This window comes from Heloderma suspectum, chromosome 3 (assembly GCF_057233095.1).
Source record: "Heloderma suspectum isolate Gila_16-S chromosome 3, 16-S_ref, whole genome shotgun sequence".
In the NCBI taxonomy this organism is placed as follows: Eukaryota; Metazoa; Chordata; class Lepidosauria; order Squamata; family Helodermatidae; genus Heloderma; species Heloderma suspectum.
Genome location: NC_139460.1, coordinates 252,153,273 through 252,167,110, shown reverse-complemented (window position 1 = coordinate 252,167,110; position 13,838 = coordinate 252,153,273). Strand labels below are relative to the sequence as shown.

The window sequence follows — 13,838 nt, the reverse complement described above, 5'->3', positions numbered from 1 at the left end:
ATTTAGCGTTTTAAAGGTAATAATCATCACCTTGAATTTGGCCTGGAAGCAAACACAATGAATGTTTTTGTCAGTGAAATATTACACCCCTTTTAAAGGGCATTTCTAAACATCTTCAGGAGATTCTAAATTATCCCATCATGACCTTTGCTTCTTTGGACAGATCTCAGACTCTTTTTTTAGTTGCTCTCTGCACACATAAATTGCGTTGAATACTTGGCACTGGCAATCAAAAATGAGGTATCCTTGAAAATAGTACACAGGTTTGTAAATCGTGTCCAAAGATAGGATAGTTTGTCACATTTAAATAGAAGCAAAACACAGTAATTTGAAGTAAAAACTTTATTGAAATGATTTGAATATTGAGAATTTATACAAATTCATTTTTAATGTTTTTGATTAATTAAATAACTGAAAAACTAGTCCCTCAGTCCAGCTCTGGAGAAACAGACCAATGTCCTTGGAGACTTTCCAGCATCATATCTTTAGGGTCATGAGCTGATCATCAGAGCTATCAGTATCTGTAGCAGCAGGAACTTGATCTCCTGAGGGTATAGTGCCTTTCTAGGACATTAGAAGGATAAGCTGAATTGACGAAACAGCAGAGAATCAAATAGACTTAATTTTTATTAGTTTGTTTGGAAGAATTTTAACCCAGCCCTTCAGCACTCCTCTTCCCAGGGCAATAAGCAAAGCATAAAAACAATAAAAAACAATAAAAGCAAATGTTAAAGAACAATGTAAAGGTAAAGGTGTCCCCAACCGGTCATGTCCAACTCTAGGGTGTGGTGCTCATCTCCATTTCTAAGCCGAAGAGCCAGCGCTGTCCGAAGACGCTTCCGTGGTCATGTGGCCAGCATGACTGAACACCGAGGTGCACGGAACGCTGTTACCTTTCCCGCCGAAGTGGTACCTATTTATCTACTTGCAATTTCTTGCTTTCGAACTGCTAGGTTGGCAGAAGCTGGGACTGAAGACGGGAGCTCACTCCATCACGCAGCACTCGGGTCTCGAACTGCTGTCCTGCCGACCTTCTGGTCTGCAATTCAGCGTCTTAACCACTAAGCCACCGCGGCCAATAAGCATGCTATATTTCATATACATACTGGGATTTCAAAAGAAAATTTGTGCCATAGATGGCCATTTGAACAGAAACAGATTTTTTTAAGGAGAAGGTTCCTCTGTCTGGTGCCATAATCTTATTCAAGATTATTTTACTCAAGATTGTATTTCGAGATGATAATAATTTACCTAATTATTAGTATCATCCCTGCCAGTCTATGTTAGTATAATTGATGGAAAGAAGGAGCTGAAAACCCAATAGCCCAGAATATAGGAAATGAAAGTGGCTGGCCTGAGACGCACTTCACCAGCAAACAGTTGCTTAGGATGGTAGTTATCTAATGCGGCATGACACTACACCAATTAAAACATGGTGTGCAGATAGGTCAGCACATACATATGACTGGAGTGAGCTACCAGAATTGCCATAAAGTGTGTTTCCAATAGAGATATGAACCAACCCCCAGCTTCGACTCGAACCCTGATTTGGCACTACAGAAAATGGACTAGTTCGGTTCGGTGTCCCATCTCCTTCAACCTAGTACCAAACCCAAGTCAAACTTTAGAAATCCAAGGCTTCCTGCTTCCTATTGACTATCATGGGAAATCAAAAATTGGTTATAACAATTTTTCTGTTTGTCAGAATTAGACGATAGCAGCAGGCATAGTTTATGCCAAGGGATTGTGCCTGCCAGCTGTGAGATAGGTGCGGGGGGGGGGGGGTTGTGGTACATGCCTATCTATCTATCTACAATCTCTCTATCTCTCTTTCTTTCCCTCTCTCTTACACACACTTACAGATATATAAGGGAATTGCTGAACATTTATCCCCATATGTTCCTTATGAACCATTGTTCTGGAAATGATAAACAGCCTAGAGATGGTCCTAAGTAAGAAACCTGAAACTTTTCAGGATAGGTGCAGTGGTTCATGTGAAAGGGAAGTCCTCAAATTTGGTGGGGAAAGATTCACTTCCTCTTCCCTCATTTTTTTTTTGGGGGGGGGCAATTTGTCTGAAAATGGCACACACTATAGATGTGTCCCCAGGCAAGAAATTGCAGATTTTCAGAAGGATAGGTGCAGGGACTAGAGAAATATGCTTAATAGGGAATAATACTGCTATAATATGATGATTAATGAAACACACACACACACATACGAAAAACTGAAGAACAACAGGACTAAATGCAAATTATTTAATTTCTTTTTCCTAGCTAGGGGAGAAGAAAATGGATTCACTACATAATTCTACACAAAGGCACACACAGAGACAGCACAACATAGGACAAATGAGAAACCAAGTACAGTATCTCAAAAAGATTTTGCAGGAAAAAGTTTGAGAGCATTTCTACATGAGGCATTTATTGTGCACTTGTCATTCCTTACTCACAGTTGCTTATGGGTTCTTTAGACAACACAGTGACCCTCCAGGTTCTGTGTCTGACAAGCCGTTTTGGCAAGGTTTTTTTATCGCAGGGAAAATGCAGCATTAATTGTGAAAGTGAAAGAAACTGCTTTTTCACTTGTGTATTTGTGCTATCTTGCTATACCACAGTGCCACCTAGAGATTATGTAGTGGAAAAGCAAGAAAGGAAATGCTCTTTGTGTAGAGCTTGGATCTCAGTTCTGTGATGAAACCAAAAGTAGATACAGCAGATTAACAGCCATTTAACAGCCTTGTGTAGAAAAGCTCTGAAAGACTGAGTTACAGCAGAAAGGAAAGGATGATTTTGAATGAAATTAAACAAACAAAACTTGACACCACCTAGCCAGCCAACCCCATCATACCTAGTAAGAAAGAACCTATCATGACACTTCTTTCTACTCTGACCTGCTAAACTCTACTGAAAGAAATGGAAGACAGCAGAATTTTAATGAAACACTCCACTGAACCCAATCCCTCCCTCAAAGCTCAGCGATTCAGGCCATGGTAAAATGTGCCCTAGGATTGGAAGGTGAATCTGTTAGTCACTCAATCTTGTTCACTCTATCCCCACTCCCCATGCTAATAATCAGCGTTTAGAGGAACAAACCCAAAATACACTATTTGCAGGAGACATAAAGTCTGTGTTTCCAAAACAAGTCACAAACAAACCTCATTCTGAAATTGCTTCGATTCTGTTGACATCAGAGGGAAGCCCACTTCACCTCAGGAAGTAACAGAACTGGACTGAAGCAGTCCAATTCTGCTTGGACTTTGTTCACATCTGATGCACACCCCTAGCTTTCAGATCAATTGGAAAGGCTATTTTAAAATATTCACAGGTATGTCAAGCACAGAAATGTTTATGTTTACCTGCAACTTAATGCATTTTTCTTAACTACTGTAATGCATTATATGTGGGGCTGCATTTGGAGAAGGGCTGGGAACTTCAGTTAGTTCAGAATACAACTATGAGATGCCTAACTGAAACTTGGTAACATGAGCACATTACACCTGTGGTTTGCCAACTTTGTTGGCTCCAAGTCTGTTTCTGTGCTCAAATCAAAGTGCTGGTTTTGACTTTTAGGGCCAGTTCACACAATTGAACATCCCACCATGGCTTATTTAAGCCAGGTGGGCTGCAGTGTGTGCCGGCACGTGCGGGTGGCCATTTTGAATATTCAGCGCCTAGCCATGGCTTGTGATGTTGTGCGAACCCTGATGGCAGGGGCTGTACATAACCGAACAATGGACCATGGGTTATGTAAGGGTTGTACCTTAGTTCTGCACAAATGTATGTGTGTGAATCCTATTGTTTTCACTGGGACTAACACACAAGTAAAGATTGAAGCGATTACATTTTTAGGTGGACCGGTCAAAAAACATTTCTCATAGTCCCTCTAAACATGATTTGGTTCACACATAACAATTAAACATGATGGATAGCAAACTATGGTTTGATCCTAGCTTGTTTTAACTAATCAGAGTTAGAATAAACCCAAGTCTCCCAAATTTGGACATAGGACATTTCCTAGGACACAGGAAACTGTTTTATTCAAAAGTGAAAGCAGAAGCTTTCAGTCTTCTCTTGTGTGCAAAGGCGGATGAAAGGGCAGTAGAAACATGTAAGCCTTAGGCATTCTGTGGCTCATTCTCTTAATAACATACCATGGTTTGTTGTTGCATCTGAACTGGGCCATTGATAATATCCATTTATTGACCTCTTCACAATGAGATTTATATCTTTTATAGGATTGGGAAAGTGGAAGTGAGATGGAAGCTGAAACGTGGTATCCAACTAATATGGAAGAGCTAGTAACCGTAGATGAGGTGGGAGAAGATGACCTTATCATGGAACCTGATATAACTGAACTTGAAGAAATAGTAACAATATGTCAGAAAGACCAAGAATGTCCCATAATGAGTGCCTTAGGGGCTGAACTGGAGGTGAAGAATGAGCACAGCTTATTAAATAGAAATGAAAACAAATCTAAAGTAATGGAAGTAAGCTTAGGGTCAGAAGAGGAAAATGCAGAGAATCCCAGTGGTTCTGAAGGTGATAATACAGCTACTAAAGCACGACATCTAAATCTGGACATTGAGCAGAAGCCAAATGAATTACATGAAGGCAGACCTCAAAGGGATTCTGATTACCATGATAAGGAAAGAACAATAAATGAAAGCATTAACATTCACTTAAACCTGGAGGAGCAGTACATATCTTCTGATCCTCCAAAAGAAGAGCTCTTGCAACAGAACGACACATGCATAAATGATTATACAGAGATGGAATCACTAGAAACTGAGAATAGAAAAGCTACAGAAATGTTGGCAAAAAACTCCCAGGAGGAAACCAGCTGTGGAAGTCAGGAGCATCAAAAGACTCAAGGTAACGAGTATATTTTTCCCTCTCTCTTGTTAGTTTGTTTAATCTTTTATCTGTGCAGGTTTTTTTTAGCTTCCATATATTGTCAGTAAAAATAAATGTTGCCCAAATTATTGTAATTTTTCTAGGAAGTTGCTCAGCAGAAGAACAGGACTGTCGAAATCAAACCATTAGAGGTTCTTAGTCACATGGTGCCAAGGAAATAAGATCAGTATCTTATAAATGTTCTGGAAGAGATGTCTGTTATCATCTTCACTTCTGGGTTCATATAAGTTGAGTTGAACTTCTGGAGCACCCTGCTTAAATTACTCAGAATTGTTAATGGGAAGAGCAGGTCAACAACAATCATTTATGTCTGGTTGATATGAATATTTCCTTAGATGTCTTACAAAGCAGATCAGTTTGCCACGAAATGGCCTTTTAGATGGCTAAATTTCATTCTTTTTGCATGCCAGTACATAGTGACTTAAGTGCCCTATTCTGTTATTATTTAATAGATTTATGTACTGCCTACCATATTTAAAAATGAACACTAAGCAGTTATCATTATCACCCATATGTTTTATTGTTTGTGATATGTGATAGTATAATTAGAAAATATTTACATAAGATATAGTGCATCATTAATTTTATCTTTGAAACCTTTTAACGTTTTAGAAAAGCAAGTAGGATTCTTGGAAAGGATCTTACAGCCTGCTCAAATCTCAGCTCAGTGGAATACTGTGCAAAAAGTAAAATAAAAACAAATCCAAAATCCTGCATTGGAAAGAGGTGCTTTATGGGAATAACAGTGAGGTATAAAATATATATTCTACCCAACTGTATACTGAAGCTTTGTAGCTGCTATCCAAATAATGGGGTTATGGTTCAGATGCTGTGTAACCCCAGGACACAGCTAGCTTCACGTATCTTTAGGGCATCTCTTGTTGTTGTTGTTCAGTCGTTAAGTCGTGTCCAACTCTTCATGACCCCATGGGCCATAGCACGCCAGGCCTTCCTGTCCTCCACTCTCTCCAGGAGTGTGCTCAAATTCATATTTATTGCATCAGTGATGCTATCTAGCCATCTCATCCTCTGCCGTCCCCTTCTCCTTTTGCCATCAGTCTTTCCCAGCATCAGGGTCTCTACACCATCCTAAAATCCTGCATTTAAAATGGGGCTTTCTGATTCTGTTTTAAATGTGGGATCACGACTTCCTTTTTCACTCGCTTCCTTTCCCCCTCTCCTTTCCCTCTCCTTCTCCCCGTATCTAAGGCTTCCATTATCTTTCATTGATCTCGCTCCTCTTCTTGCCGCTTTAACTCTTTTCACAGAGGGAACTCAAGCGGAACACAATGGGGTAATTTGATAGCTCATTATCTGCGATCTATTTAAAAATGGAACAAAGGGCATTTAGTGCAGGAGACACCTTGGAGGATCACGGCATCATGTAAAGAGCCTGCAAACTTCCATGAAGGAGCCATCTCAATCACAGGATAAAAGTTCAGTGTGAAGAAAGCCATAGTCAGCTGAACTTTGTGACAAAAGAATTCAGACGTGACCTATCCAGACACTGCACAAGGCAACCTGCAGCTTCTGGCAAGCCATCAGCATGTTTCCCTGCTCAGTGATTGAGGCCCAGATTGTAAGAATTCTTTTTGCAGGTCTTCCAGTCTGCATAGCTAGCCTACATCTAAAAAGCATAGAGGCCACCTGTCAACCTAGAAATTATAGATTGAGTTCAGAGTTAGTCATGTTTAATGTAGACCCAACAAAATCAAAGGGTCAGGTTAGTCATGACTAACTTAAGTCCCACTGATTTGAATGGGTGTACTCTAAGTATGACTAAGTCTGAATGTATTCCTTTATGAGTTCTGAAGTGAGAAAGTAGGCCTTCACTTTGCCTCCCTCATTCCTTTATCAGGTCTTTCACTTTTCCCACCCTCCTTCCCCAGGACTTCAGTTTTGTCCCACAGCAGGTGGCGGTGGTGGAGGAGGAGTTCAGGTCTCAACAAGTCTTTAGTTTTGTGGCAAACAGGACTTCAATTTTGTCCCACAGTAGGTGGGAAGAGGAAGGGCAAAAGGGGCTGGTGGAGAAACTGTCATTTTGGGAAGAGCTGCTGTTACATCCTGTCTTGCTATGTTGTGGCTTTTAAAGGGGCAACATGGTCTCTCTACTAAATAACATTTGATGTTTAAACACTTTTTTTTAATTTAAAGTTATTTTTATTTAAAATATTTCCTCTGCATGTTGTTCTCCTGATACGGGAGATCAAGGTATTTAAGTATGACAAATGTCAAAATCTTTCAGGACTGGAAAAACGACAGATGTCTCATTGCCCATATAACATTTTAGACTGGTACTGTAAGGGCATTTTATTATGTTTCTTTCCCTTAATGTTAAAATTAGAAAAGGAAAAATAAAAGATAGAATGAAGATAGCCTCATCAGGAAGTTAGGATTTATTGCTCTAAGGCATACATTTGTATATTGCCTGATGGTACATACATCCTGTATCACCTTGAAACAGTGTAATTTGAAAAAGAGACAGTCCAGTGTTTTAAATATTAATGTTACAATTGGTCGTTTATGATATTTGAAATATTTTTAAAAATTATTAAAAATATGTGGGGAGGGCTCAGGAGCATGCAGTATTCAAAGCTAGGTCCAGCTCTTTTCTATGAAGATCTAGTGTTCCTGGCAAGAGATTGTGGACAGATTCTCCATTGTATAAATATACATTTTGGGTTGTGTGGTAAAGGGTGCTTGCAAAAGATTAATTGTGCCCTATTTTCTGAAACAAATCTCTAGATACTTCAGGGATATTTTTCACTTGCTTGGTATCTAGAGACATGTTACCAAAAATAAGTGCATTATTTTTATTCCAGATGTCAGTCTGCATGGTGCTCTCAACATACAGGCCAAAATCAGTTAAATGTTTTGCATATGAATTCAGCCTTATGACCAAATTAGATGAAACACTGGAAGCATATGAGTATCTCCTGATCTTTTAGAAGATAACAGCCTTGAAATACAGCTACAGGGGGTTGCAAATTTGATCAGAACAGCAGCCAGGGTTGCAGTGCTTAACCTACCCACCCCAAAACATGCTGCTTTTCTACTTGCAAATTAAAATATGTGGGGCCTATGTCTTTTCCCCCAAAGGTAGAAAAGTAGCTGGGGGAGACAATTTTGATCAGAAGAACGTACTGCAGGGGAAGGATAAAGCACCCTTTTCTTCTGCTACTGCTGTGATCAAATTCACAACCCCCACAATTCCTTTTAGTTTTAGAAGGAAAGTTGAGAGGCTGCTCATGCATCTCTCATGTGTCATCTGGTATGACCCTCAGTGTTATTTTAAAAGAGCAATGTATGCCAAGATGTGCATAGTTCCATAATTGTATTTATTTGTATGTATGTGTATGTATATATACATATATGTGAAGGCTATTTTAACAGATTTACAGGCAATCACTAATTCACATGAACTCATAGCTGAAAACCATGAAGTGTGTGAGTAGTTGCTGTTGACTTATTTACTGACAGCTGGACTACGTTAAACGTTATTCCTGGATTGCTTCCACACTAGGGCTCTTTAGCACTGCTGATGGATTGCTCTTCCACAGTTATCATTGTGGTTTCACATGGCACCTAATTATATCCTTATAATACTTACTACATTTTTATATTGCCCTTCCTCCAAGAAGCAGTGTACATGTTTCTATCATGCCCTCGTTTTTTCTTCACAACAAACCTATGAGGTAGGTTCAGAAAACTAAGAGATGGTGATTGTCCCAAGATCACCCCGTGAGTTGCACAGGAAAAAGAGCCCTTTCCCTTGAAGCTGGGCCTACTTTTGCCCCTACAACTCAACCCAACAACCCCAGTCCCCTGATTTGCTGCCCTCTTTGCATTTACAGCAATTGCTCATTAATTTATTATATTTTACTTTTTTATGATCACAATTACAAAGCTGTAAAATTGTGCCTATATTTAAATAAAATAATGAGCAATTGTTGGGCTCAAAAAAACCCTTGGAATTAAAAGTCCCTTCTCTCTGGGATCAGAAGTTCAGATATGCTTTAGCCTGTAAGGATACGGGAAATAATTAGTAAGAAGCCACCAGGAGGAACTTTTTAATTAAAGGGACAATATCCCTGAAAAGCCTCAGTAGCCAGTCCCACTCTACTGCAGTTGTCATCCCCCCCCCCCCACACACACACACACAAATGGTCACAAATCAGATCTGAAGAAAGACGACAACCCAGAAAACACTGGAATGCAGTGATCTGGCAACTTTATCTGAATTCTCCATAAAAACTAAGTAACAATGTAGCAATTTGGGGGGGAAACACAACTAGTGTGAAAATAATCCTGGATTGATCTAGAAAATATTTGGGGTTAGTATTGTAAGCATTTCTGCATGTCACCAAACTGGTTTTATTCAACATATTCCTTTGCTTTCAAAGCAAACTGGAGGTATCAGGAAATGAAAACTCCTGACTTCCCAGAGATAGAATCAAAAAGATCATATTTTTCACCATCTTGGGATCAAGAAGATGTGTTTACAGAGCTCAGCATTCCATTAGGTATGTATGATTACAAGGGTCCCACATATAACACAACTTCTTACAGTACCTTTGTCTTGCAACATGATGTCTCTTTCAGATTGCTTAGAGGAATTATCAGTATCTGAGAGCAATACTGGACATTTCAAGACCAAAGCAAGTAACAGGGTTAGTCAAGGCTGGAAAAGCACAGATGTCTGTTGCCTGCATGTCTATAAATGTAATGTGATAACAGCTAGAGTTCTGAATACAGTTAGGTTGCAGTAATCCATGTGTGAGATGACAAGAGCATGGACCAGAGTTTTATCTGGTGAAGAGTCTATTCCAATGTTGTACAGTGGAGGAAACATCCTAATGGCAACAAAGTGAATACGTAGAAAAAGGAAAAAGAGCAAGTTAAAGCATGGTAAAGGAAAAGACAAATCTTTATGCCTACTTGTCAGGATGAATGATGATGATTATGATGTCAATGGAAACAGAATAGGCAAGGAGACTAAGGTTTAGGAGGACAGATGAGAAGTTCATTCTTGGCCAAATTGAATGTTGAACATCTAAGTAAAAATAGCAGAAAGTCTGTTGGAAATGCTAGCCTGAATGGGAGATTTGGGTTAGAGGGGTACAGTTCAGTGATTCTGAAAGCCATGGGATTTGATGGTCATCTATGAACAGTACATAGAGGTTGCAAAAATATTGGGGTGGAGGGGGGGAACAGAGCCCTAAGAGACCCTAACATATTTCTTTAAGTCCTATGGTTCCTTCCATTGATACCATAATTAACATTTTATATATGTTGGATGTGAGGCCTTTGGTTGGTGATAGTTCAAGTGCTGTTAATGGTCTACAGGCCTGTTTCTGAACTGTAGGTTTGGTACTAAAATGGAGTACCTGGTGTAATTGAAACCAGTTTGCCTTTATGCCTTCCAGTTGGTCCTTCAGTTGTGGACCTGTTTGGGGGGTAGCTCCCACAAATAAATCAATTGACCTAAATAATCTGGCCTGTTTCGATGTGCTAACTTGGGCCCATATGACAATATTGAAAGTAAGAAAGAGCAAGTTAAGAACAGAATCACAGATACCTAACACATGAAGGAAGTCAAGGAGAAAATGAGGAACTGTATTGGGGGGGGGGAGCCTGTGACCCTCCAGATGTTGTTGGACTCCAACTCTAAACAGTCGCAGTCAGCATGGCCAATGATCAAGAAAGATTAGAGTTGTAGTCTAACAACATCTGAAGGGACACAAAGTGGTGAGATAGGATCCTGAAATCCCAAGCATGCGCGAAAACTATAATTATTCAACTGACACCTGATAAATTGAGTGATTTTTCTTCTCTTTCAAGGAAATTTTTGTTATAAGGGTATCACTGATGTTTTTGTAATTGTTGTAATTCAAAATCTTTGTATAGGAGTGGAATTTGTCGTGCCCAGAACTGGCTTTTACTGTAAGCTTTGTGGACTTTTCTACACAAATGAAGAGGCAGCAAAGACTCGCCATTGCAGAAGTACTGTTCACTACAAAAACCTTCAGGTAATAAATTAATTCATGCAGAATATAATTTCATGCTTTTTTAAGCTGGCTCATAGTGTCTGTAAGATCTTCATGCGGTAATATGTGGGAGTAAACCTTAGGCCTGCACACCTCCTCCCCTACTGTATATGCATTGTTTTATGTGACCCAAGTAATATACACTGGCCCAGTTCACTCATAAAGATAAGCCAAGGTTCTGGGAGAATCCTGGCTTCTCATTTATGAGCAGTGTGTTTGTAAATGCTGCCCAGTTCCTTCCAGCATAAGCGGGAATGGCTAAACAAATCACAGACCTTCTGTCTGTGATTTGTTTAGTGTGCCATGACAAACAGGAACTTGTCTGTCTCTTCCCGGAGCCGTAAGATGACACAACAAGCTCTGGCTTATGGCTCTGGCTTGTTGGAGGAGAGACAAATCAGAGTTCCCAGATCTGCTAAACAAACCATGGACAGATGGTCTGTGGTTTGTTTCCTCACTCCTGCTTGCAGGAGCAATCAGACGGCATGTACATCTAAACTGGGCAACTGCCTGTGTGTGAATCTATGGTAGGTTATTTCTAACTCATTTTTCAATCCAAAGCGAGGTATAATTAAAAGATGTTGACAATACAAATAAAATTAAAACAAAGATGACCAAAGGAGGGGACAGGTAGAATCAACTCTCCCCCCAGTCTGTACAACCACTTTCTTCCCTCCAGAGCTGGAATTCAAACAGCCCATCACAGAACTGGCAAATGGGGAGTGGAGCCAACATTTGGGCCAAGCAGATCTCTAAAGTACCAGGCAGGCAGCAAAACAACCATGGAGGCTGACAACAGAAATGCGGGGAGGGGAGAGCTGAAATCACCCCATTCCCTCCATCCACCCTCTTCCTTCCTAGGGTGTGTTTCCACACTATCAGCTTCACCTGCCTTGCAACTTTGTTGCGATATTTCCCCAATCGCATCTGCTCCTTTTCAGTTTTCACAGTGCATAAAGTCCTGGTTCATCATCGCTGTATCCTAGGGCTCTGTGCCGTTTCCACTGAGCTCTAATCGAAGTATTTTCTTGATGGCTGGGTGGAGTCTGGGTTGGGTCTGATTACCTCATCTGTGTTCCCGCCTCCTCCTCTTGCTGAATCCCCCCTCCCTCTCCCCCTTTGCTGACAGAAACATACTTCTGGGTGGGTGGAGGGATTGGAAGTGAACATCATCGGACTGGCAGGGGCTGCTGAAACAATCAGAGAGGCTCCCCCTCCAAGCTGTACTCCCCTTAATGGCAATCTCCGGAACAAGCCTCATTGACCACAACAGGAGTTACTTCTGAGTAGACTTTCAAGATGTATGCCCGATTCCGCCCATTTTTTTCCCTTTCCCTCTAAATAGCAGGCTACCACATTAGGAGGCACCCCTAAGGCTACCACATTAGCAGGCACACACTAAGTCGCTATCTCATTATCACACTGTTGCGCAAGTCTTCCATCAATACGCATCCCCTCCACATCAGTATGTTGCTATGATTCTATCACTCAATCGCGAAATAGCAGTAACACGCATTTGCACTATCACACGATAGCGCTATCAAGCGATAGTGCATTAGTCCAGGGGTGCCTGCTGACTCCTGTTGAGGTCAAGGGGGCTTGTTCTGGAAAATACGCTATCACGTGATAGCGCTATCACACGATAGCGCAAATGTGTGTTAATGCTATTTCATGATTGAGTGATAGAGTGGCAGAGTCATAGGAAGATACTGACATAGAAGGTGTGGATATTGATCGAAGACATGCACAATTCTGTGATAATGAGGTAGCGACTTAGCGTGCAATATGAAAACTAGGCTATGATGCTTGCGGCATCGTTTCCCTGGTCCAAGCGACACAAAGGAATATTAGCCATGAATCATCCCCACGTATAGTTCTTGGGAAGTGACCTGAGATAAACCTTATTTTCAGGCTGAAGTGAGAGTACTTGCTTGCCCGCAATAGCAGGCTTATACGCACTAGTGTTCTAGCACTTATTTTCAATGATGTTTTAAAAGTTGGCCCGTCAGCATCCTGCTCCAAAACGGTGATGAAACTTCTGGAAAACAGGGAGGGAAAGGGTTGGGTCACTGAGGTCATGAGCAACACACCCACAAAGGCCGGGCTACATGCCCCATGGCAGAATTGTGATACCGAATCCAGTGTGGTTGCGGAAACAGTTCAGTAAGGGAGCCGAAGTAAGCTGGAAAAGTCGGACTATAACCACTCTCAGAAGAAGCGGTTTTTCCATGATAAAATGTGGGGCTGGTGCTGAATGGCCACGACGTCATGGAAACCCAGAGACCTCACCACACAGCCAGGTTGGAATAAATCGCTGGTGGAAACACAGCCCTAGAGCCGTAGGCACTGTAGTATCCAAGGCAAGGCTTAAGAGATTATTCCAGTATATCACAACCACAGCTGCCTGAAACCTGGCCATCTGTATTCTAAGAGGATGTGTGATACAGAGGTGCTTGGCATCCTTGCTTACCTCTTAGCTAGGAACTTTGGAACATCCTTAGCCCTGGTGGACCATCTATAGGCAGTGCAGTTACCTTTGGGTATGAGTATATGAATTTGTGTACCGTACACCATAGACGAGAAATGGGATGATGCATAGCAGCCCTTTGATCATTACCTGTTCAGCGCAGCACAACTCCTGATACAAGGCACCAGAGAAGTGATGACTGGAGACACATAGGTCCTAAAGCTGGTACACCAATTTAATTTCCTAAAGCCAACACTTTCCCACTTTACTGTCTCCTTTATGTTCAACATGGGTGTGAGCAATGGCAAAGACATAGTTTCCATGTCAGAACCATGAAGTTCTGGTATCAAGCCTAGATTTGAAAATATATTACTATCCCTTGTTTCATGCTGCTATTTTCAATAAAAT

At 40.9% G+C, this 13,838-nt stretch overlaps 1 protein-coding gene across 1 annotated transcript in view; it reads left to right on the top strand.

Moving 5' to 3' along the window:
* RBM20 (RNA binding motif protein 20) overlaps positions 1–13,838 on the top strand; it is a 191,627-nt gene that overhangs the window by 162,531 nt on the left and 15,258 nt on the right. The window contains exons 11-13 of the mRNA XM_084846282.1: positions 4,238–4,874; positions 9,320–9,439; positions 10,824–10,945. Of these exons, the coding sequence (XP_084702408.1) occupies positions 4,238–4,874; positions 9,320–9,439; positions 10,824–10,945 (879 nt within the window). The remainder of the gene's footprint in view (positions 1–4,237; positions 4,875–9,319; positions 9,440–10,823; positions 10,946–13,838) is intronic.